The 26,824-nt window shown below is 41.8% G+C and overlaps 1 protein-coding gene across 4 annotated transcripts in view; it reads left to right on the forward strand.

The window, feature by feature from the left end:
- adgrl2b.1 (adhesion G protein-coupled receptor L2b, tandem duplicate 1) overlaps positions 1-26,824 on the forward strand; it is an 86,390-nt gene that overhangs the window by 49,679 nt on the left and 9,887 nt on the right. For 3 of the 4 annotated variants that reach the window (XM_080034406.1, XM_080034403.1, XM_080034405.1), the window contains exons 6-18: positions 4,525-4,821; positions 6,933-7,033; positions 8,795-8,980; positions 11,138-11,176; positions 14,232-14,415; positions 16,396-16,518; positions 16,837-17,042; positions 17,661-17,834; positions 19,424-19,633; positions 20,985-21,205; positions 22,004-22,070; positions 25,155-25,246; positions 26,655-26,823. In XM_080034406.1, the coding sequence (XP_079890532.1) occupies positions 4,525-4,821; positions 6,933-7,033; positions 8,795-8,980; positions 11,138-11,176; positions 14,232-14,415; positions 16,396-16,518; positions 16,837-17,042; positions 17,661-17,834; positions 19,424-19,633; positions 20,985-21,205; positions 22,004-22,070; positions 25,155-25,246; positions 26,655-26,823 (2,069 nt within the window). The remainder of the gene's footprint in view (positions 1-4,524; positions 4,822-6,932; positions 7,034-8,794; positions 8,981-11,137; positions 11,177-14,231; positions 14,416-16,395; positions 16,519-16,836; positions 17,043-17,660; positions 17,835-19,423; positions 19,634-20,984; positions 21,206-22,003; positions 22,071-25,154; positions 25,247-26,654; position 26,824) is intronic. The other variant, XM_080034404.1, reaches the window with a different exon arrangement.

Raw genomic sequence — 26,824 nt, forward strand, 5'->3', positions numbered from 1 at the left:
GGCTTAGAGCAGTTGCCAAGCATCTGCTGGTAATTCCAGGAAGTTACTATGCCTGGCCAGGAAGTAGTCCGACACATAAACCCACCATAAAATGCTGAAATTGATATTTTCACACTTAATATTTCTAGATGGATCAAACAAACAAGACAAAACAGTGTTAATCAGTGAGCTTAGTTTTTGTTATCGTTGGACACATTCAGGCTTACTGTTTTCCCCTTGTTTTCAGTCTTTATGTAAGATAACCACCTAAAGCCTAATATTTACCCAATTGTATATTTACACAGCTCCTCTCTTGTCCTTGCATTTGATGATGTAAACAGTACAAAGAGAAAAACATGGACAAAAAGCTATCATGTCTTTTTGTCCTTTTCCTTTTGAACCTCAATAGGAAGTTTGCTCACATTTCATTTCTTTTTAAATACATGGGCCTCTGCTAATTCAAACTGGGTTTTCCAGCAGTACGCGGCTTAACTACATTCTACTCACCAATCGATTTTCAGCCCTTACAGTGCAATAGTGCAAACAGACTCATGCAGGTGATCCCTTTTAACTGAGTTCTGCCTATTCCATATTTCCTTTGAACTCCACTCTTTTTGTCTAATTGTCATTGCACTGTTCTAAGTGATTCATTTTCACTAACAAATCCACTTAAAGCAGCGTAATTTGGCTGTGAGTTGTCATCGCTCTCCACTAATCGCAGGTATTAGGCTTATGATCCATTCATTCTGGAGTTATTATGGACATATTCATAGTTTTTATATTGCTCTGACTGTGTAATTTTGGGATTTAAAAAAACACTATTTTAAGTGTAGTGGTGTAAACAGCAAAAGCATGATAAAACTGAATGTGTAGGCCCTTTGATCGTCCTATTATGGTTTAATATTTTTTGTCATCTTTTCCCGCATAAAGGTAAACAACTGTGGGGGGGGCCTTAAAGTGATTGATGATCTTTCATCACGGTTTCCCTCCCTCTTAGCTCTTGTTTAATTTAAACAATCTGTTTGGACCTCTGTGACAGCCATTTTTCAAGTGTTCAATCCAGACTCTTCCATTATTTACAAGAGGTATTATTTAGCATATGGCAACAGTATGCCTAGGGTGTCAGATAGCCCATAAAGAGTGACTTCAACGCCCCTTGAGAGAAATGGTAGCTAATTGGTGCGGCGCTCTTTTCGGTTGAGTGCTATCAGAGGACACAGGGGCTCTTACTGGATGTGAATTTGCTCTTCACAATCAAAAGAAAATTGCAGCACGCCTGGTGCGAAGTCGTGGAAATATGCCCACAAATAACATCGACATCTGACAAGCACAAATGTGGTATATTTGATGTTCCTCACATTCAGATTCTCATTAAACAAGACATGCTGACTGAAAACATCCACAAGGATTGTATCTTGTCTTTTGATTGAAAAAAATCACTCAGCCGACCGACATCTGAGTTCCCCCATCTAATTAAAGCGATATGATGATTTCATGATGGTGACTGAAGGAGTTACAGAGACAATGACAAAGTATCGTTCAGCATAAAAATTGTATTTTTATTTCTGAGTGATTATTGGAAATGATGCCTACAGCTGTTATTGTTTTGATTTTGGATTAATCTTCCGAATACCTTGTCAATCAATCAAGCGTTTGGTCCTTTAAATATCAGAAAATGCAGTAGCCTATATTAAAAAAAAAAAAAATCCAAAAAGTAGATGTACTTTGTTGTATAGGACTGATCTGAAATTATTGGAGATTCTTAATTTGATTACAGAAAATCATTTAGAAACAATTATAATCATTGAAGATGTTTTGGCTACTGACTTAGATGCGTGAGGCACAATTTTCTCACTCTCACTATGATCAACAAGTCTCCACAAAATGTACTGCTAAATATTCAACAGTTGTGGTTGTTTCATGTAAAGATTTCGGGGCTCATTCACATAAAGTGCACCAATCCAATCAGGATTGAGGAATATTTAAATTGGATGATGTTTGATGCGTTTTCCAATTGCTGTCAATACAATCTGATCAAATCACACTCACGTAGCCTTTCTCCTGTTTCAAGTCTAGCTTGAAATATAAATATTTACTGGTTTTCTTAGCCTTCAATTATAATAAATTCAATTTGGGGGGAGGGGGTATGGACAAAACATTCAAACTTTGGCCCCTGGGGAACTATGGTGGGCATTTAACACAATTTCTTACGTGTTGAAGTCTAAATGATTAATTAAGAACATAATAATCAGATTAATTGGTAATTAGTCTTTGTCTGAGCCCTAACAGGTTGATGTGAACAGATGGATTGCTTTCCCTTGCACTCAATATTACCAGTTCATTGCAGCATTTTAAAAAAAATCGATTGAATAAATAATGACGCTACATACTATTGAGAGGCATTTGCATTGGTCAAGAAGACAATGAAACAAAAATAAAAGCAAGAAGTCAAAGACTGGACTATAAAGATGTCTTGATATTATCTGATAATTTGCGCTGAAGGTGTGGGTGGTGTAGGGGATTCGGAAAGCCTTGGTCTCTGGGAGCCGGTTAATCAGGTGATGAAAGCATGCTGTTACAGGCGGGAGCATATTAGTGCTTATATCTGCCTGTGGAAAAAGCAGAGGTTTGCGCAGGTATGGAGAGGTTTAATATTCTCAAACCAAATTACACTTGCCCTCCATATCGCATTATATCCTGCGTATATTGAATCAACCGAGTAAGCCTATAATAATTCATCTCACTTTTCCTGAGTCAATAAAAATTCTTCACTGGCAATACATAATAAGTTTGAAACACTTCTTTCTTTTATTCTTTTTTTAAAATGTGGCAGTTGTTATATAATTATGTTGTTTAAAGTTTGCCTGTCCTTTTTTTACACCTTTTTCTTTTACATAAGATTTCCTTCAGTTGGAGATAGATGTTTTCAAAAAAACTAAGAAGAGAAAAAATACTATGGCGAGCCCTTTTTTACACTAAAAAATTTCCATTTTTCTTCTTTACCTTGGACTATTTCTGAGCACTTTCAAAGCCGCTGGTGCTAATTGAAGGTCTCAGTAACATCATCTGCTCATGCTTATTGCACATGTCAGCTGTTACGCTTTGCTGGCCCCGGCCAACCTGTGAACGTGTGGGTGACAGACTCTCACACACAGCGACTGAATGAGTGTTAAGTTAATGAGCCTATCGTCCTGCCAGGGGAAAAGGTCACTGAATAAAATGTCACAATTCAGCTTCACTGTAGTTTGATCTGAGGTGGATTTTTTTTCATATAGAGTGAGCATCACAGGAACACTGCTTCCCCCCTGCTGTGGCCCCCTGACCATGCACGTCGCTAGATATCAGCTTTGTAATAAACTCAGACATAGCAGTGGAATGAAAAAAAGCAAAGATTCCCCTGACTGGATGATTAGTGTGAAAACGTGAAATGTGGGCTTTGTCACTATTCTCTCTCTCTCAGGAAATGGAGATATGTGTCTGATGATGGAGTGTCAGATAGCATGATATTGCATTTTCCCATAATCACCCAGGGAACCTGAAAGACAACACTATAGTGCCTTTCACAACGGCAGACCTCGTTTTGGGAAGCTGCTTTTATCTCAAAATACAATCAGGTGGTTGTGGTGTAAAAATGTATGATCATGCATGCGGGACACATAGTATCCTTGTAGACACACTACATGTTTTGCACACACACACACACACACACACACACACACACACACACACACACACACACACACACACACACACACGCACATAAACAAACATAATTTTTTTATTATTATTCACATTGGGTATTCATGTATACAATTTATAGATTTCCTATTTCTGATCTCATTTCCTTGTTAGGTCGGGGGCTCACCGTAGCAGATATCAATCTGTGTGCACACAGTGCTCTTCTTAAGCAAAGAACACACCTGAGCAATGGAGCAAGCACAAGCCTGCTTGCATGTGCGCGCACATGTGCATTCACACGTACTTTTGCATTGCGGTGTAGGCGTGGATTGAATACAGTGGAATCACATTATTGCTGATGTATGGTTTTTGCTCGAAGCGGTGCAGTTCTCCTTCTGCAGCTTTATCAAAGTGAGAGAGGGAGATGAACTAGGCTGGAAAGAAAAAAGTCAAATACAGGCAGGCTTTGTCTTTATTGTTCACATTTAATCAGCCCACGGTACTGACTCTGTTGGGTAGAAATCACTGCTATGTCAAAGAAGGCCCCCGCCACACAACTGCTTCTCTTATTCATTGGTTTAAGTACGCTATAAGGAGAGAGATATATGTATTGTTGCATTGGCAGGTTTGCCTTGGATTTTGTTAGAACAGAAAAGAGGTGGAATTACGAGTGAAATCTGCGCTAGGCTGTTTGTTTCTAGGAATTACTAGCAGCAGTAACTCAAGCAATACAAAACGAGCCACATGACTCAAAGCTGTTGTAGTCACCCCCCCCCGCCCCCGTGCCGAAAACAACAGGACTTCTAGGCGAGGACATGATGATGACAAACTCTTAACGACTTCACTCTTTTTCTCTCAATCCTATAGTGCCAACCATTGAAGATTTCTCTGTGTCGACATCCGTACCCAAGACCACTCTGGTTGCCACCACAGCTGTGTCTACTGTGAAGGGGCACGGGGACACCACCGTAGCAGGGGCAGACCCAAGGGAAGGGAGGGACCCCTTTGAGGACAACCACGTCCCGGGCACAGCCGAGCCCACTGTACCCGAGCTGCCACCCACTCCCAGGCGCTTCTGTGAGGAGACCCGGAGGAGAGCCATCGACTGGCCCCAGAGCCACACTGGAAACACTGTGGAGAGACCCTGCCCCAAAGGCACCAAAGGTAAAGCCATTAAGTGTGATTATATATTGATGCCATGCTATAACTCTATTTAAACCAACATTTCCTTGACATTAAAGATGAAGTAAGCGATTTATTTATGTTAATATAAGTGTTAAATCGCACTTTATTCATACAGTGATCACTTTCATAATGTGCGCGTTTCATAAAGCCGATCTCTCAGTCAGCTGCTCTGCATGTAATCGACAAATAAACTTTTCGGGGATCCCGAAATTAATATCCAATCACAAGAGAGAACGCTACAAACCGACACCCGTCTCACTCATGGTCTCACTGCCGGTGCACACCAGAGCGACAGATGGGTGAATGTTTATTCGCCTACAATGGCGGAGCAGGTAAAAATCCTTCCCAATGTCTGTTTTGATGGTTTTTATCATGTTTTATCACACTTATGGATCTGAGATGATGCTAGATAACTCGCTGCTTGAAGACCACAGTGCATTAATGTGGTGACGTAGGGACGAGCGAGGCGACTGCTAACTGCAGTAACTGACAGGAAGTTAGCTAAAAGAACCATTCCGCTTAAAGCACCTTTAACTATTTCACTTTATTTTCTTTTTCTGTGATGTTCCTATAGAGTACTTTTTTCTTTTTACTTTTTTTGACTTGTTCTGCTGGCACAATTGGTTTATTTGGTCATTTCTAGCTATTCTTTTAAAGGATAAAAATACGTCAAGTCAAAATATTTTTGCAGAAATTCACGTGGTCAATAGTAACATGCACATGATCCTGCTATTATTACGTTATTTTAAACAATCTTCATTATTCACAACTGAACACTGTAGGGGGTAAACATTGAATCGTGTTTTTTTCCCCTTCCCATTTACAATCAAGCATTTCAAAGAGAGTCACACACGTTCAGCATACAAATGATCGGGAACAAAAGCTTCAAAGATCCTGACAAAGCATGTTAAAATGGCCTCCATTACTTTAGGTCTGCTTATTTAAGGCGTTAATGTACTATTTCCATCTTTGCTTCCAGGTACTGAGTGTGTGACATTTCAGCTAGTGGGCATTCCAATTTTGTCACTGTAATTATTTATGACCTGAACCTTTCACTTTCCCCGAAAATAAGTAACAGCACTTGTACAACTACTGTAGTAATGTGTGTAATGTTTAATATTTTAATACACATTTTCTTAGAAACAAAGACTGCTGCCCCCACCCCCCCCCTCTCCAACAGTTTTCAGAAATCAATAAAGATGATGGACAATATTCCGATAGTTATACAATAGAAAGTTCAATGTCTTCTAGTTGTCTTTGTATTATAAATAATAATTCCTCACATTTAAAACAAAATCTCTTCTGTGAGTGTAGTAAGTTGGCAGTAAGCCGGGGGGGGGATTGTGCTGATGGTCGTTATCGCAGTTCAGTAGACAGTGAAGTTACCTTAACACCTCATCAATGAGAATGACAGGACTGTCAAAATATAAAGCAGGGCTATTGGAGGATGAAAGCAAAAAAGAGACAATGTTTTGACTGTGCGGGTGAAAAGGAGATGAGCCTTGGATTTCGTATGCTGTCACTGTTGACAGTGAAAAGGTAGTCATTAGCGGTAATCTTGTATTCCATGTTGACATGCATGTTTTAGCATCGCATAATATATATAAACTGTTTTAAAATCTGAATGTTTACAAGGAAAAAAACAAACTAGAGCCTATTGTCAGTGTTGTCCACGCTATGTAGGAACCCGATAGTCCTTTGGTATGCCTTCAACCACTTTTAATTTTTTCATCGTTTCTAACTGAACAAAGGCTCGCAGGCTTCTCAAATTGTTTGGAAATGGTTGTTCCTGTTGAAAAGTCAGTTTCCTGCATCAGAGAGTCTGTATGAATGGAGAAAAATCAGCAGGAGAAAGTGTATTCGAGCACAGGTTTTTGGCTTCCATCCAACTGTGTGTGTGTGTGTGTGTGTGTGTGTGTGTGTGTGTGTGTGTGTGTGTGTGTGTGTGTGTGTGTGTGTGTGTGTGTGTGTGTGTGTGTGTGTGTGTGTGTGTGTGTGTGTGTGTGTGTGTGTGTGTGTGTGTGTGTGTGTGTGTGTGTGTGTGTGTGTGTGTGTGTGTGTGTGTGTGTGTGTGTTCTGTGGCACTGCAGGAATCGCCTCCTTCCTCTGCACTGTTGCCGGGACCTGGTGCTCCAGAGGGCCCGACCTCAGCAACTGCACTTCACACTGGGTGACTCAAGTGGCACAAAAGGTAAATAAGGAAACTTGTCAATCACAAAATGAATGTAGCAGCACACAAACAAACAAACAAACAAACAAAGAACATGACACAGCCAACTAGCTGACATTTTTGCTAGCCTGGCTCTTCATCTTTTTTAACCGGCAGAGAAGCGGCCAAGGACACATACAGTATTATGAAAATACTTTCAAGTGCAGCTAATATACAGAGTCAGTGGAAGTAGCAGAAAGAAAATTTCTATCTAAAAAAAAATCGGCAGTAAAATGCCAAGTTCTGCAGTCAGTCACTGAGAATCAAAGAGCCAGAGCCTTATTTCCTCACCCAACCCTCTGCTTTGATGTTCAACAGTCTTGCAGGTATAAATGTGACGTCGAAACAAAACTTAAACACGCAACATATTGCTTTTTTTAGGCAAATTGCTTCTTTCTTTCTTTCTTTCTCTCTTGACCCAAAATACGCTGTCCACATGCAGCAGGGTCAGATAGGGGTTCTTTGGTGTTGGCAGTGGGCATTTTGGGAAATGAAAAGCTGAAGAAATGTGTCCAAATTGAATACAACACTAGTAATTCTAAGCATGTTTTTGAAAAAGTCTTGAAAACTAAAAAAGCGGTGACTATCCGTAAGTAAAGCAGCTTTATGTTTCAGTGTGTGGTTGACACTATTTCCCCAAAGCTACTCGCTGCAAAACATTCAAAAATGTTTCGGACAGTGGCGAGGCAGCTTCGGCACGATCTTGGAAAATCACGATACAAATCATTTAATCTTTGGAAACATGTTTATGCTGCGTCGTCTACGCCCTGTTGGCACAATAGGCACAATGTGGGAAAAACCTCATGTTGTTCCAATATAAGAAGGTTGCATGCAATGCATTATTTTAAAATGGCTACACCCATTGCTCCCACTGCTTTATGTTATTTTCTCATTTACAAATTAGAACCAGATATAAAAAGGGTATAATTGGCTGAAGTAATTGTATTTGAATTGATATTAAATTATGTTCGGATGAAATTGCTAACGAAGGGTGCTTGTGCGGGCCATTATAGCACCATGTTTGTTGACACATTTCTGTAGTTTTTTTTTTCTCCAAGTGGGACATATCGCAGCTGTCAGAAATGTCCCAGTGTCTCTCTGACTCCAAATGGTGTGAATGTTTTTTCCCACTGTGCCACTCGTAATTATGGCCTGTATGATAAGACATGAGCGCTGCATTAGCTTTCTCTTTGTGGACGTTAATTGGCAGTGGAATTCCACATTCACACTATGATTGATCTGTCTGTGCATGTATTGCTTCATTTCATTACTGCACATTACACACAATGGAAAAGTACACAGATTTCTAGTACACTAACTGCCAAAGCACCATACAAGATTTGCACATATACTTACTTAATAGAATGTTTTTGTATGTGTATGAAATTGCTGCACATGGGTCAAAAGTTGAACACCTTATAATTCTGGCAATAGTAGTTGTGTTTTCCTCTTTCTTGTGTGGCTTGTGTATTTAACAGTCTTCTTTGCTATTATGTTCCCCTGGTAAACACAATTCCTCTGTTTATATTTTATATTCATTCTTTACACTGTTTCTTTCCTTCTGAATAAGCACTGTTGCCATGAATTATGACTCCGAGGTGTGTGTGTATGTGTGTTGGTTAAATTATTTCAGCTCCACATTGCACACACAGCCATCTCAGCCCCTTGCTACACTGATGCTTTCGCTGACAGCCCCCCACCATGTTTTCCTCATTGCTTTTTTTTTCTTCTTTTTTCCCTTAGATTCGAAGTGGCGAAAATGCGGCTAATTTAGCCAACGAGCTGGCGCGCCACACCCACGGGCCAGTGTTTGCGGGAGACGTCAGCTCCTCTGTGCGCCTGATGGAGCAGCTGGTGGACATACTGGATGCTCAGCTGCAGGAGCTCAGGCCCAGCGAGAAGGACTCGGCTGGACGCAGCTTCAACAAGGTACTGTGAAAACATTCCTATCAGGGCCCCAGCTCTTTCTATGTGTCAGCAGTATGACTCGGGACATTCATTAGCAGGACAACCACCAAAACACTCCAAAACACTTGCCTACACACACACACACACACACACACGGACACACAATGATGGTCTCAGGTGAGGGGGGCTAGACAGGCAGGTCTAGCCCTGAGGGGAACCTCATTCATTCCCCTCTATAGTTCCCATATAATTACCGGCTTTGGAACACTCAGGCTCACCTGGCAGCTCCACCTTCAATGAGCATTATGAACTAATGACCATGAGCCTGCCCCCCCCCCCCCCCCCCACACACACACACACACACACACTCCAACAACAAAGAATAACTTCTCTATTGCCGACAAGTGTTGAGCTGCTCTCCCCCGGAGCTCCGCGAGCGCTCGGTGGCAAAGCAGAGAGAGTAGGCCCAGAGACTTGCCTACACATCTCTCAGCTGCTGGCAAGTCCCGTGGAGAGATGAGTGACAGTTTGAAAAATTACATTGTTATTCAGGACTTTCCTGACAAGCAAGTTGATCTGTAAACAAGGTGATTTGCACCAAAGCGACAGCTGACATTTGTGCCCCTAATGTTCTGACTGCTGCTACAGTACTATCACGTATTTAAAGATACAGGTTCCTCACTGAAGCTGCATTGAGGCAGTGAGTTGGACAACAACACCGTGCGAATGGCTGATTACAATGACAGAAGTAAAAAAAAAGTCTACTAAAGTGGATTCGCAAGTCATCTAGTATTTTTCATAAAAATTGCACACAGTTAACATCTAAGCTTATCACTGTTGTGTGTTTTCAGTTTGTATTATGCAATTTTTCTGACGTTCCAGACAGCTATTGGTTTCACTTAATTTCTCTGTGATATGGAAATCTATTTAGCCGCCGTGCTTGAGCAGCGCAATTATTTATTGAAACCTCATCAAGTCCACATGCATTTTGTTGTCAAAATGACATTCTTGCTGCTCGTTAGTGAAGTTTAATTACAATATATGACTTCTGCACAGCTTTAATCTGCAATGATGAAAAATTATTTTGTCAATTTTCATTTGTTACAATTCTGACAACAGAATTTTTGGGCCAGTTGGTTCCAGTATGGTCCGGTCTGGTCCGGTCCACATGTGTATTTGTTAAAAAAGCAGATCAGAAATCCAGCTATCATGGCCAAGAAAACAATTTTTTTTTTTTCAAATGAGGAAATCAGGTTTTTCTAATCCTCTGCCCTGATTGTTGAAACTGGCTTTGCTATTAAATGCAGAAAGCTGACGGAAACCATACAACTCAAGCAAGATATTTTCATTACATGTGGAAATAATTGAGCGACAGACAATGGGTGCCTGCAATGAAAAGGGAAAAAACGCATCTGAACATCTAAAAATATTCAGCAGCACACATGTATTGGAAGAGGAACAGTACAGTGTGTGCATCATTTGTATTCAGGAAGCTGAAAGCTATAGACACACTGGTTCCTTTTAAGTCTCCTTCGCCCGCAAAACCCACTAGTAAATGGCGGTGTCTATATGGGAGCAATCTCGGTCATTTTGGTTTTTCCTGTGTGTGTTAAGAAGTATTTATGATGCGGAGGCTGTAATTTGGATACAAAGGCCATTTTATCTCTTTTGTTTTTCCGTTTCTGCGTGAGAGCCACAGTATGTGATTTTCTCTGGTTTGGAGTCAATTAGGAAAGAGGAAGGCGACTTATTTAATGCCAACGGACCAACAAAAGGCGCTTTTAAGAAGAGTTAGAGTGAAAACCCATGAAATACAAATGACCTCACACACCACATTGTTTATCTGCTCAGTGTATTTGAAAGCATCACTAATAGGGGAGCATCAAAATCTCTAGCCTCAAATTCTTTTTTCTCTTCGCTCCACACTGCCATGAATTCCACATCTCTTCCTCTCGTTATGTTGTGATCCATATTCACATGTGGAATTCAAACACTGCGGAAAAGTATTTGAAGCTGTTGCATCACTCTGAGGGTTGTATCTCATAGACATGTGCCTTTTTTTCTTCTTATTCATTAATTCTGTAATCTATGGTAAGTGGCATGGTTTTAATGGTTCCTATTTTTTCTTACGATCTATCTTTTTTGTGCTTGATCTTGTTTTGTTGTGTTGGAAAAAAGCTTCAAAAAAGAGAGAAGACATGCAGGGCGTATATGAAGGTACAACTACTATACTGTAGGCTTTCCATGTTGCTTTATTTATTTATTTATTTATTATTTATTTTTTTACCCACAATCCCCAAGGCCTCACCAGCAGCATGCAGCCCTGTCTGTCTCTGTGTCCTTGGCTGTCTTGTTTTCAGTATTTTGCCCAGTGACCTGCTTGTACAAGAAAATTGCCGCTTCCTCATCCGACTTCCGACTGTCTGTTCTCCTGTCATTCTGTCCATCTGAGAACAGCGCCGTTAATATCGCTCTGTCGTGTTTTCATTCCTGCCTTCCCTCCATCTGTGTGTTATCCCTTGTACATCTTTCTTTTTTTTTCTCTCTCTCTCTTTCTCTCTCTCTCTCTCTCCTCTTCTTCCTCCCCCACTCCTCTCTCTCTCTCTCTCTCTCTCTCTCTCTCTCTCTCTCTCTCTCCATCTCTCTTGTCAGCTTTTCATACGTTGTGTGAATAATTGCCTTCCCACGGTCGTAATTGCACCTCCCTGTCAGCCAGAAGTGTGATCAAAGTAGCAGTGTGCTCAATTTTCACTTGCTTACATTGTACGATTTCTAGTCTCCCCTTGTCCCCCTTGGCAAAAAGAAGAAAAAAGAAATCCTCTCCCGCTGCAATTGTATTTTTATCTGAGATTAATTTCTGAGCCCATTAATATGTTTGCGTTCGATTATGATTTTTTTCCACTCTCTTCCCACAGACGTTTTGCTTTTCCACTAGAATTTGTTGTAGGTTCTGCTCGGAGACAAGAGCACGTTGTAAACACTCATGGGGAGGTGCCTTGCATGGCATAATACCAATTATCAGATTCTTGTACTTCCCAGTGGCTCATGCAGGCTCCCTATAAGTTTGGGTTGTTTTGATTTGAGGTCTATTTTTTACTGAGAGAAAAGGGCGATGCTTTCCCTCAACTGATTTTTAGAAATGTCTTTTGAGCGGTGCCAGGGGGCATGACTCCATGACTGTGGATGGCAATGTTGGCCGGTCTGTCATTAAAACAACTTTGGTCTTTGGACCGAGATATGCTTGATGGATTGCCATCAAATTTTTATAGAGACATTTACTTTTCCACGAGGATGAATCTTAATGAGTTTGGGTGATCCCCTGACTCTTCCTCTAGCCGCCAACATGAGGTTCACATTTGTGGTTCTAAAGGAGTGCTCCAATAATAACTCGCTGATCCCGGATACTTTTCATCTGGTGCCATTATCGGGGTCAATGGTTTTTCATTTGTCCCTAACTGAAAAAAATATTGACTTTTCATCCGGTTTGGTCACTAACAAGCCACACCAGATGGCTAAAATGCTGAACAATACACTATCAGCATGTGAGCATTGGAATTGTGAGAATGTGGATGTTAGCATTTAGCTAAGCACGGCCTCACAGAGCTGCTATCGCGGCTTGCTAGCTTGTTTGTCAGAGCTGTTTTCCTGTTTGCCCGAGTTCTCGCCACATGATTGTCTTTTCTCGTTATAGCGAGCCGTGGGGGCTCCCCTGGTAGGGACCACTGTGATTTGTAAAGTTACCTCCACCCAGACCTGAATTAAAGAGGAATCAATCAGAACATGGTCTCTTTCTGTGCTACACAAATTAGAGACTGTCCACCACTCACACACACACACATACACACACACTCACGCACACACACACACACACACACACATACACACTTTTGGATTTCACGAGTCCTTTTAGGATGGCTCGACAGGGGGGGAAGACCATTTAGTGTCTGACTGGTGCTAACGGCTACGACCCTCTAATAGCCACTGCTCTCTATTCCCTCCCCTACACACACACACACACACACACACACAGACACACACACATAAACACACTTAACTCCCATTATAGTCCCAGCTCACAAGCCTCTAGTTGCCTGCTAGGTCAGGGCCACAGAGATGGATTTCTATCCTCGGTGCCCGATATATAAGAACACGCTGAGAGCCCGGATACTGTCATCATTGCCATTGGTTAATATGAGCTCAGTGGGTAAATGTTGCGGTTAATCATACATCGATGCCAGACTTTCGACTTATCCTTGTTATTCCAGGCAAACAGATAATCCTGTCCGTGGTCAATTAGTGTTTTGGATAATTACAGCTGTGACTAATTGGTACAGTGAGCAAGGGCTTGTTGTGGTTAATTACCGTTATTGTGGCGGGCCTTGCTGTGGTTAATGGCACCTATGGTTAAATTGTCACTCCGATTGTATCACGCCTTATGGGTCGCTCCGGAGTCTTGAGTCTTTGTACAAGTGTCTGTCTTTGGTGGGATTGAGCGGAAGAGTTAGCGATGTTGTGCTTGATCGTGTCAGGCAGAGGTCATGAACTCACCGTGCCGGGGTCAAAGGAAACCCCTTTGTTTGATCAACATATGATACTTGTGTGGGTTTCGGTGGAATGTTTTGCTTACTTACTGCTTATCAGAAAGCAGGAAATGAAAGGATTGGCATTGAAAACAAGAAGCAATTTTCCCCTTCTCTCGACTCACAGACTGCCACTCTGGACATGGATTTCATGATAACGTTTCCTCTAGGAGAATGGCATTCGAGGCCATTATGGGCAGATCCTGTTTTAGGGAAATAAGGCCATTGTTCGTGATAATTGTTCTTTTGGGGGTAGGGGGAAGCTGCTTAAAGCCAGGAATTGAGGATGCAGCATTGTAGACAGTTTCATTCTGTGAAGGGGGGGGGGGCATTTGGGTTGTATTTTGTATTCCCCCTCAAGCGTTTTTACATTATTCATCAAAGAAATTGGTCCAAAAGACACTTCCTCAGATTAAGCCTGTTTTTTCCCCAAACTGAATATCAATAACATAAACTTCATATTTTTTTATAATAGTCATTATTTTGGTTACCCATTGAACCCTTGTGTCGACATTTCAGTGTCATTTCAGTGTCAGTGTCCTTGTTGCTGCTGTCACTGTTGGCCATGCATGCCTTTTTTTTTTAATAATTTGCTGCCCGGTTCCCCCACTCTTTTGTTATTAAACTGAAGTTATGAGGGGGAGGAAACAGGCATTGAGCTGACATTTCACTTATTATCTCCATGGATACAGGCAATCGTGGACACTGTGGACAACCTCCTGAGGCCCGACGCTCTGAAATCCTGGAAAGACATGAATTCAACAGAACAAAGTCACGCTGCCACCATGCTGCTGGACACCCTGGAGGAAGGGGCCTTCGTCCTTGCCGAAAACCTGATCGAGCCGGCGATCGTAAAAGTCCCCGCAGAGAACATCAGTAAGTCCCCCCACCCTCCTACCCAATAACGATAAAACGGATAACGCCACAGACATGTAGCCTACACACATCTGTCAGTCGCAATTTATGATGCCGGCAGTTATTTTTTTATTTCTCGTGCGCACCACCTCCCAGTTAGTGTTTCAAACTGAGTGGTGAAATTGTCGTCATGTTTTTTTTTTCTCATCTTGCTGACTTCAAAATGTACTTTGGCTTCCAAAAAGAAAAGAAAGAACAAGAACGAAAAATTTGTCTGCCCGGGCAAGTTTTTTTAGCTGCATGTTCCCATTAATTTCACTCCCCTTTTGTGCGGTGAGGTGTCATATTTTTACTTTATAGCTCTTTGTTGCTATGGTTATGGCCGCCGACTCATCCTTTTTGTCTTATACCTCGCTGATTTTTAATCATTTTCTCACATAGTAAAGTCACCTCATTGAAAGCCCACCCCCAAGATAAAGTGTCCAGACCTCTGGGGGGAAAACAAAGAAACCAATTGAATGCCGTTGTTCCATTCAGACATCAGCACTCTATCTGCTCTCTCTCTCTCTCTCTCTCTCTCTCTCTCTCTCTCTGAGCCTTTCCCATTAAGTGGTAGTTAGCTAACCCGATAAGGACTAGTTGCTCCGTCTCTACCAAAAGCACTGATTAATACATTGTGTAATATGCTGTATATGAGCTACTTAATCACTGCATTCAGGCAGTATTTTTATGAGCTTGATCGGGGGCTCTCGCTTATCAGTGCAATAGAGATAATAATCCAGTGGAGAAACATAAACAGAGACATATGAAGACATGTGTAACCTCAGAATGGCTTACCTGACCTCCCTTAAAAGAGTTGAGAAAAAAAGCCAAAATGATTGTTGGTCCTAATTAGCAGTTTGTCTTAGCCCAAATGGCACCCTCAGGCGAGCATCAAGGGCACCACCACGGAAGGAGAGAGAGAGCACTAAAAAAAACACTAGACTGTGGTGGGGGAGAAGGCAAGAGAACAATTCCTCATCTCCGTCTGTCAGAAGCCATCTATCTGAGGAAGTGAGGCCGTTTTTACTGATGGGAGGGAGTGTGCTGATACGTGTGTCCTCCTGACCCCTCAGTAATTTCACACATCAAAGGGAACACCACCCGGCAGCTGGCATACCGGAGAGAAGGGCTGCCGGAATTTTTTGGAGGATTTCAGAGATTTGCTCGGCGAGCCCAAAGTGATCTGAACCCACAGGGGAAAAAATAAAAAAAAAACTCAATGATATTTTTGATCCTATGAATATTTGACATTCATGCTGCAGTGGGCTATGAGACGACTGTATGTGCTCATCCTCCATCGCCCGCCCTTGTTATTTTCCCTTTTTGCTCTTGCCGTGGAGGCTTTCGCAATGCCAGCTGACACAGCTTAGTGACATGTTTTCTTTTTTTTGTAAGTAAATGACACTTCAAGGGTTCTAAGATTGGATTTTGTTGCTGGTACAATGAACCTGGAGTATTTACACAATCCATGCTGGGCCTTAACCATAGAGCTCTATATTAAAGGTGGAGTCAGGGATTCTGAATAACGCTTGATGTCAGAAAAATCTTTTGTCATAATCAGTGAATAATATACCGGTGTAAGCTGGAAAAAAAACAATCTGGTGATAAAACACACAGCCTAGGCTCTTTAAATTAGTATGTAAACAAAGGGTATGTAAACAAAGGGGGCCACCATAGCTAACAAAATGTCTGTTCACGGAGCCTAGGCTGTGTATACACTGGATTTTTTTCCCCCAGCGCATACACAGTATAGACGGATAATGAAGAGATATTTATAACTGATTTTGATAACAAGCTTTCTCCAGAATCATTGACTCCATCTTTTTAAACATCATACTTAATATGTTCCCTGTGAGTAAAACATCTCCCTCTCTTTCTATGTCTCTCTCTCTCCCTCTGTCTCTCTCTCTCTCTCTCTCTGTCTCTCTCTCTCTCTCTCTACCTTTAACCATCTCTCAGTGTTGGATGTGTACGTGGTGAGCACCGACGGTCAGGTGCAAGACTTCAGGTTTCCTCAGTCGAGCAAGAGCGGAGCATCTCTGCAGCTTTCTTCCAACACTGTCAAAGTCAACAGCAAAAATGGTGAGAGGAATGGCTGCAAACAACATTTCATTAATGTATCGGGGGGAAACAAACTATACATATTTCAAAGCTATCCGAGATGTGTCTTTTAGAATTTCTTTTTTTTTTTTGAAGAAGAAAGTTGGCCAAAATGGCAGTTAGGCAGACTTCACCACCACTCTATACAACTCATTGTGTATTCCACATAGCCTTCAGTAGAAAATAAATAAATCCTTCAGCAAATAACAGAGCCTACTTGTGTCCCACATGTCATTGTTTATGCTCCCTACTCTGTATGCTGCCTGCCTGTTGATTTTATTAATGCCGGTGTGCTCACAGGTGTGGCCAAGCTGGTGTTTGTGCTCTACAAACACCTGGGCCAGTTTCTCAGCACGGAGAACGCCACGTTGAGGGGGATGGGGGACCCGAGTAAACGCAACCTCTCCCTCACCGTCAACTCCCACATCCTGTCTGCTTCCATCACCAAGGAGTCCAGCCGAGTGTTTGTGGCCGACCCTGTGATCTTCACGCTGGAGCACCTGGATGTAAGCAACCGCCTTGGGAACCCCTGCTCTAGAACTAGGCTGTTTAAATACTTATAACGGCTGCTCAACCTTTGCCGCGAAATGGGGCAAATGCGTGGCTTTGAATGTATTATTGTTGTAGAAAAACAGAGTTTGGGAGTATAGGGAAATCACCTGGTGCGTCATGGGTGGCGATTAGCGCTACTCAGACATGCAGACTGGTATGTAGGAGCTAGAGGGAGCTAACGTCGACGTCCTTTGCTGCGTTAGTGTTTCACCTTGTGCTCGGTAATTGCCATAGTAGCCCCTTCTCACATCTCATCATAATTAGATTCTGTTTCATATTTTTCCCTCTGTTTTTTTAAATCTACCTTCATGTCTTCCCTTTCCAACAACCCAGTACATATGAAAGGCTTTTAATTGCCCACACACTAATTGGAAAAGAACTAGCACACGTTAGAAACACAGTGTGTGTAGTACACATCAGGTACATTGACATCCCTGTTACAGCGAGATATTAAATAATACAAAGTGTGTTGGTGTACGATCATGCATATTGCAGCGCATGTTCATCTATGTTTCATTGTTTTTTTTTTCTTTCTCTCTCTCTCTTTCCGTCTTGTTTTTGTGTTTTTGTAGAAGGAGCACTACTACAATCCCAACTGCTCCTTCTGGAATTACTCTGAGCGGAGCATGATGGGATACTGGTCCACCCAGGGCTGCAAACTGCTGCACACCAACAAGAGCCACACCACTTGCTCCTGCAGTCACCTGACCAACTTCGCCATCCTCATGGCTCACCGAGGAAATGTGGTAAGTGGCCCTCCTTTCTCCTTGTGGTTCCGCACACACCGGCTATTCTTCCGTCTGGATGATAGATTTGTGCACGCACGGCAAAGAACAAGAATGACATTAGATAATTAGATTATTGCTGGAGGGAGAAGGTAAGGGGGTTGGTTGGTGGTGGGGGGGGGGGGGGAAGGAAGCGGGAGCTGTCACTTTAAAAGAGCGAGATTGTGGATCAGGTGCCATACCATTATCTGAAGTAATTATATTTTACCTGTGGTCCGTGTCTAATATTCCTTCATGCATAAGTCCCGGAGAATCACGGGGAAACAATGTAACCTCAGCTCTATAACTTACGTTCCCACACCGTCTTGAAGTGGTGTGGGATCCATTTGCTAGCGAAATGCAATTACAATCCAATTACATGATAAACAGCATGTGTAGCAAAGGACCTAGGCCCGGTAATAAATGTGGAGGATAAGTTTGTGGTTGGCTTAATAATACGTCCCAACTCATGAACCCTGTCCCTGTCATTTGTCTCAACCTCAACCTTAACCACAGCTTGAAACCAGAGCCCCCGAGGCTAGGCTTAGCCTCACACCCAATCCCTACACATCACCTCAACTGCAACTCCTGCCCTCAATAAAATTACAAATATCACAGGCGCAATTGCCTCACTCTTGGGCCACCATGCCCTTTGAGCGATATTTTATTTTTATTCTTTTTTTTATGGTCAAGTCTGCTATTTTTTACATTTGCCAAGTGCCCATATTGAAACATGCTTAGTTTTGTAGATTATTTTGACATACTGCGTGATTTGGCCCATAAAAAGGGAACCCAAATGTGGACTTCACATGACTTAGTAATGGTTCTTTGTGGCAGTTTTTCAACTGCCGTCACTTTGTGCAACATACAGTAGGCCCCATAATGTGATCCAAGCACTTTCGTTTTGGCATCAAATGAAGAGGATATATAGGTTCCTAATTGTCCAGAAACAATAGTTTTGTTCCCGTATTTGTTCCTGTATATACTATATCAATACAGGTTTTCTTTGCTGTCATTCTTCCTGTTCCTACTGGCCATTAAAAAATAAAATAATAAATGTGCTTTAAATATAAGCCACGGAAGACAGAATCCACACTCCTTGTTCTGTGCAAAAATATATTTTGTATATTGAAAAGGCATTAGAAAGGGTCTTTTTAATGACCAGTGTTAACACCAGTAATGATAACAGCCAGCAGTACCTGTCTCAGTGAACACGAATACCATTTAAAGTTTGAGAAACATTTCTCAACCTTTCCCTTTAAGGACTTTGTGACCCTTAAGAAACTTTACATTTTTCCTCATTTTCAGCATTGTATTGTACACTGAGGTTTTCCATCAGTTCTGACTTTGCACTTCCAACAAATATAGATTCAACCCATAATGAGCTTAAATGTCACCAATCATTATGAAAAGTGTGTGGAGTTAAAGGTCAGTCCGTTACATGTCTGTCTGTCTGTCTCTCTCTCTCTCTCTCTCTCTCTCTGTCTCTCTCTCTCTCTCTCTCTCTCTCTCTCTCTCTCTGTCTCTCTCTCTCTCTCTCTCTCTCTCTCTCTCTCTCTCTCTCTCTCTAGGGAGAAGGAAGCGTCCACGAGCTTCTCCTCACCGTCATCACGCGGATGGGTATCGCCGTGTCTCTGGTGTGCCTGGCGATCAGCCTCTTCACCTTCTGTTTCTTCAGAGGTCTGCAGAGCGACCGCAACACCATACACAAAAACCTCTGCCTCAACCTCTTCATAGGCGAGCTAGTCTACCTGGTGGGCATCCACATGACCGAACCCAAGGTACTTTGGATAAATAATACCGCCTTAACCCTCTCTCTCTCTCTCTCTCTCTCTCTCTCTCTCTCTCTCTCTCTCTCTCTCTCTCTCTCATACCGCTGCTGATGAATGGCCTCGTCTGCTGCTGCCATTGACCTTTAAAACGCTTGAATTTCTCCTTCAGTTTTCCTTTTAAGTGGCTTAACGGAGAAAAAAAAAATAAATCCACATTAGATAGAAATACCACACACGTCTATTCTCTATCTGCTTGTTCCAATTGCGTTCCAACACCTTCTGGATAAAACTATTCAAACTCAGTAATGTTTTGTTTTATTAGCTGCACCATTTTATCAAATATAAATATTATATTTGGAATTTTGTATGCCCTGTTCTCATTTCTTTTGTATTTTGACTGAGACTGAACAATGAAAACCCTGTGGTTTTGAGCAAACCTTTCACAATGTGCATTTTAACTAAGGAACCCAAGTATGGATTTTTAGGAAATTATACATTTCTTACTGCTCTTCTTTTTACCCAGAATAAGCAAAAAAGTATGCATTCCTTTGTATATATAATATCATGAGCTGTTTGTGGGCTAGTGATATTATTCCGACTTAATAGTTATGGGATCCGTTAAATTTAGAGTAGGAAGATAACGTTTCAAATTATTAGAGTGTTTACAGCTTTAACACTAATACTTATAATGCATTTTCACAAAAAATGAAATCAAATTCCTGAGTTATTGGGGAAAATTCATTAGTGATGTTATGAATAGGTTTGACAAAGTTTGACAAGACATCCCTATTTGATAATTAAGTGTGTTTATTGCTGTCTTTCAACTTTCAAAATGTTGGCCACTTAGAGACAGTGCATACAGTTGCCTTCTTCCATATCCAGCATCCAATTGGAGCAGTGATCCTGTCCACATGATGAATGTGAGCCAATATTCACTCTCATTTTAGCTCATATGTACACTATGTTCACCTGCTAGTGACCGGGCAGGTTGTAAACAATGTATTGAGTTTATCAAAGGGGTTTTTGTTCCAAAACACCTAACCCTAAACCAAACAATAAAGTTGAGCTGAAAAATGCTAACAGACTTGAGCTACCCCTTTCAACTTGTAGCCATGATCCAATCATAAATATCGATAAGAGCAGCTTTAAGCAGACATCCTGTAGACTTTGTAATATGAGCTGAGCTGAGCTACTGACACCAGCCATTGAACTTTTAAATTCTGGAAGAAAAAAAAGCATACAACTGTAGGGGTAAGTGTAAGTTGAACTAGTGTAACTAAGAAACGTCAGATTCAACCAACCCACACTCACCCCTCTAAACTACCTCTTAACTTCTTGTGCAATGTGTCCTCCCTGTCAGCTGGTGTGCTCCATCATCGCCGGTGTTCTCCACTTCTGCTTCTTGGCTGCGTTTGCCTGGATGTGTCTGGAGGGAGTGCAGCTCTACCTCATGCTGGTCGAGGTGTTCGAGAGCGAGTTCTCACGCAGGAAATACTACTACGTCACGGGCTACCTCATCCCGGCTGTGGTGGTGGGCATCTCGGCAGCCATCGACTACAGAAGCTACGGCACACAGCGGGCGTAAGTGTTCTTTTGTCTGTGTGTGGGTAGTTGGGTTGGTAAGATCAGGAGCAATCAACCTCCTTTTTCCCCCATTAAGGCAAACCCGCGTGGCATACATGTATGTGCTAATGATAGTAATATCACAAAAGCGTAGGCCACCTCTGCCCTCTGGCAAATTTACACCCTGTCACTGCTAAGAGGAGAGGCAGCGAGCAAAGCCGCAATATTAATGAATGTGCTTGGCTATGTGCACTGGCCCTGCTGGGTTTTTTCTTCTTCTTTTTTTGCATGTGGATAATTGCTGCCCTTGTCAGTTAAAAGTGTATGCACTTTTCCCGCTTGGTCTTCTTCCAAGCAGCAAGCTTTATGATCTGTAAGACTCGCAATCCTCTAATTTATGGGGTTTAAGTAAAGTCCATATTAATGCCGTAGTCACTTCGCCTAAGTTCCTGTTTCCTGGTGATAAACAGCGAACCGAGGTGCAATTCATTCTTGAACTGCATACAATATACCCCCCTGTTTACCCTGCACAGTCTTGGGTACACACTTCGACATCCCACATTCGTCGACATTTGCAGACTGTGAAGTCATGAGTCCAATAACCATTGCCTTTTAGACTGCAGTTTCTCATGGCAGGAGGCCAACGCTCCCTCAAGGTCGGCTTTTTCTTCTTCTCTGTGGTCAGAGGAGTCTCTCAATGCAGCCGCTGTATTATCATCCATCCGGCTCTGCTGGTTCCCTGATCGATAAGACACAACTTTGTTTTGGCAAGGAGATGATTTAATGAACTGAATATCACCCTTTTGCCCCCTGTAGATGCTGGCTGAGGGTTGATAACCATTTTATCTGGAGCTTCATCGGACCTGTAACCTTCATAATCCTGGTAAGTTGGGAGTTTTTATTATTATTTATTTTTTGCATGCTTGTGTTAACTTTTTTTTCCCCTTCTCTTCAAAGAAAAAGCTTTGAAAACAGTTTATAGATTGTTCTGTGTGTGTGCACCGGCGGCGGCCTCATAGCTCTGCTTTCTCAGATCAATTTGCATGAAAGGAAAGTGGTCCTATTATAGCTGACACGAGGACATCAGTGTCCACTCGGCTATGAAATCTTCCGAAATCACAATTGGTGAGCGGCAACGATTTTAAAGCTGTTTGCTCCTAGCCAGCCGTTCATCTAGAGAATACTGCCTTTTCTTTCGGCGCAATCAGGGGGAGAGAAATGGTCTCAGGCATGAAGGTCATTTGCTCAGTGGGAAAACAAGTGTGCTGGTAGTAGTGGTGGCGGGGGGAAGACATGGAAGTAATGAGTGGGTGGGCCAGACAGCCATTACCACAGCTCATAGCCCAGCTGAGGATCATGACACCTCCCCAGCCAATGGCAGAGCACGGACATCTCCATCTTCACCTTTTAATATTTCATGTGGTGCACTGGGGTGTTCACGATGCACATGGACGAACACACATACACACACACACACACACACCAAGAAAAAGACCACAGCTCTGAACACTACTGCGCGTCCATATAGCTGCATGCGACAACAACACACATGTAAATCTGTCCATAGGTTTTAAATACGTGCTAAACCCGGGAGAAATGCTGCGTCGGCTTAAACGCTGAATTTAAGCGATTTATTTGGCGGAGGAGAAGAAGAAGAAGTGGGAGAGCTGAATATTATAGAGGACGGCCCCTTGGAGACTGGGCATGAGAGGGGGGGGAGTCCATATGTAGTGTTTTTTTTTTGCAGAGTGCTGCCTCCTTGCCTCACTGTCTTTCTGTCTGTCTGTCTCATTGTATCTGTGTCATATCTCGTAGCCCACGTTAAATACATCCACAGCCCCTACTCGACTGATGCGAATGCAAATCGGCCCCAGTGGCTGAGAGACAAAACTCTGCATTACTCTGTGAGCTGTGATCTAAAAGCCTCTTTTCCTGTCTTGGTGGCCACTCCCTTTTTTCTTTCTTTCTTTCTTTCTTTCTTTCTTTCTTTCTTTCTTTCTTTCTTTCTTTCTTTCTTTCTTTCTTTCTTTCTTTCTTTCTTTCTTTCTTTCTTTCTTTCTTTCTTTCTTTCTTTCTTTCTTTCTTTCTTTCTTTCTTTCTTTCATCTGTCCTTTTTGGTCTCTCCATCTGCTTTCCACTCACACTCTGGTTGTTTTCATTTGGAGACCCCCTTTTTTCTCTTTTCGCCCCTTTAGTGTTTCCGAACGCATCCATATGCGATAACAACGAGGTACAATCTGCTTATTTGCGAAGGGGAAGAATTAAAAAGGAAGTACTTGAGAACACAACATGGTGATCATTAAGCTTTTTGTTTCCACGCCAACTCATGCTTCTTCAACGTTTATTTTTCCTCCACGTAAAGTAGATTGGTCACGCTTTTTTCTAAAATGCCCGTTTCGGAGCAGATACGGAATAGAAGTTTCTTTTATAATGTAAAATAAAATGCGGATGTACTTGGGTTTTTTCATTGAATATTTAGTTAACAGAAGTGCATTTCAAAGGTATGGTATCGGGCCAAATTGAAGCACATCTCCTCCCTTCCCCCTTCTGTGGCCACAGGGCCCTCCAGTGCTTACAGAAGAGAGACATCCTGAGAGCATGGAAAGCTTTCTGGATGTATGTATGTATGTAAATGTTTTTCCTGGCTTCAGTAAGAATTGTTTCTAAAATATGGCACTCGGCTCGCCATTCTCTCTCTCTCTCTCTCTCTCTCTCTCTCTCTTTCACTGTATTTTTGTGGAGTCCTTTGTCCTCCGTGGTACATCAGATGTGTTTGGATTTTTCCACCATATACACATTCTCATATTCGATGAGGATTTGGCACTTTGGGATTTTGACATTCACGTCAAACAAGAGAAGCGTTCAGTTCAGTTTTAATGTTGAAGGCCAGCGCCGTGTGAAGTAGACCAAAGCCCTGAACCCTCTCTACACTGCGGTGTTTTTTTATCTGTTGGAAGTCAGTGTTCTTTATGATCTGCGCTGAGGCATGAAACTTTCTTATTCCTCCCGGCAAAGGTGTGTGCAAGGGTTCTACGCTCACTATGGAGCCAAAACCAATACAGATTAATATTTATGGTCAATGTTTCTAGTCAATGTGAAACATAACTACGGGTGGTAGCAAGTCACTCAGAGTACACCATTTTGAGGTTCTCTACATGAGTTTTTATCTTTTCATGCGGCTACAAAATGAATTCACAGAAGAAGAAAAAAATAGAAAGTACTACATAATGATTCCTTTGACAGCTTACAAATATAGATTTTTGCATACAAGCTTATAATAGATGAGTCTTTGCCATCGATTTAACTATTATTCATTAAACCACACTAAATGATTTACAAGAAAGAGCCGAACGACACGTCAATTGATATATTACTCCATTACATAAGTGCTGAAAATGAATTGACAACTGTTTTGTTCATGGTTGAGTCATTTTCATGGTCTCAGCCTTTGAATGTGAGGATTTGCTACTTTTCCTTTCAGTTATATATAAGAAAAATAAGTGTCTTTTTTTGTGATTATTTTCATGTTTCAGCTATTGGTTGGACAGAGCAGGCACTGTGAAAATTCAAATTTGGGTTTTGGGAAAATGGGATTCTCACTTTTGTCCAGATTTTTTTACAAACAAGAAAATGATCCATAATGAAAATAATCATCAGTTGCGGTCATGTATAAAATATTTAAAAAATGAACCAACTACAACAGTAATATGTCGCTTACACATGAATCAATTAGTAATAATAATTCATTATATGTAATAGTACACCAGCCACATGAGCCATTAATATGTTTTCATTATCCTGAGAACTTAAACAACATTTGTCCCATTTAGTAGTGGTTCCGCTTTCCTTTGTGGTATACTTACTAAAGTAAGGGGTCTGAATTCTTATTCCACTGTTTGTCAGTGACAGGAATTGGAGACTTTTCTAAGTGCAGTGTGTTAACCCCAGTGCACGTGTGTTTTGACAGGTCAATGTCATCTTCCTGGTGGTTACGATGTTCAAGATGGTGAAGCACTCCACCTCCATGAAACCCGACTCGTCCAGGCTGGGGGGTATCAGGTGAGTGGTGTCACTCTGGGAGATTGGGTTGCCACACTTGGGTTTTCTTGCTCTGACACCAGTGTGTGTGTGTGTTTGTGTGTGTGTGTCGAGAATGCGTGGTGGGGAAGAAAAATAATACGCATCATTACTGCTCTTACCTCCCTCCCTGAAATTTCAAAATCCGCCTTTGACCAACACGTTTATTTGATTTTCTCTCCTCTTAAACCCGATGCAGGCCAATATTTTCCCCCCTCTTTCAGATTTGATTTCAGCACGTATAGGTGGTGCCTTTTTGGTTCATTTTATGATTTCAGTATTTGCACTACGCAGGGTTATATTGCCTTTTCTTTTATTCCTTCATAACTGCATTATTGACCTCTGGTGTCTTTTTTGCTCCTGTGCTGGCATATAGTTTACAGCCTTCCCTAGGAGACGGACTCTACCAGATGCCTGGTTGAAGAAACTATAGAAATAAAAAAAATTAAATAAATATAGCCCCCACCCCCATATTTCCGCTTGCAGTGGGCTGCATTTATCAATAAAAAAAAGACCCTGTTTATTTCTGTGCCTGGATTCTTGTTCGACAATATGTTTGAGGTCAGGCCAACACATGTTATGTGGGCGCTTGATTTCTAGGCAGCCACTCAAAAAAAGGGTTGTTTTTTAAGCAGAAAAGCCTGCATTTTTGGATTGCTGGATTTCACACATTATTTTCAGAAGTCAAATCTCATTAACTGTCATCAAATTAGGGGTCCACCTTAAAACTGCTATTTATTTAGTTTGTTGTCGAAGAGTAGAAAATAATTGGTTGCATTTTGTGTTATTCTTGAGTTAAAGGAACATTGCATTCCTGTATAAAACTAAACGGCAGGTCTAATGAGCCCTTGTGCTCAGCAGCACTGCCTCTGGTTTAAACCGTGGTTCCTCTCTTTGTGACATATCGTTGTCCCGTGCCTTAGCCTCCCCTCCCCTCCCCTCCCCTCCCCTCCCATGCTCACTGTATCTCTCTTGGGCCGGCTCACTCTTCTCTTGTGTATCGATAACAACCAGCCATCGTCATTGAAAGTGACTGTGAAGTTATCTTATTTCCTCTAGGCTTTCCTGGAAGCAGTAAATGAAAAAAAAATGGAAAAAAGAAATGGAAAAAAAAACTGCTGCGCTTGCAATCTCTTTAGCCTACTTCTCCAAGGAAAACCAAGCCAAGTCTTTTTGGAAATACAGAATGCACAATCATACAAAAACACTGCATCAGCGTTTTTACGTAGCCTACACTATCTCGTCTTTATGGAAAAAAGCCTTGTTTATTTTATTTTTATTTTTTAGCAAGCTGCTATATACAGGAGCATACATAGGCCAAACCAAATAAATCTACTGCAGTTTGTCTGTTTCACTAGCTAATATACCGCTTGTCTTATTTCTTTGACAGGTCGTGGGTGATGGGAGCGTTCGCCCTACTTTGTCTGCTGGGGCTCACGTGGTCCTTTGGCCTGTTATTCCTCAATGAATCCTCCATTGTGATGGCTTACCTCTTCACCATCTTCAACACTCTGCAAGGGATGTTCATCTTCATCTTCCACTGCCTCCTACAGAAAAAGG

Source organism: Ammodytes marinus, assembly GCF_949987685.1.
Source record: "Ammodytes marinus genome assembly, chromosome: 9".
NCBI classification, from domain to species: Eukaryota; Metazoa; Chordata; class Actinopteri; order Uranoscopiformes; family Ammodytidae; genus Ammodytes; species Ammodytes marinus.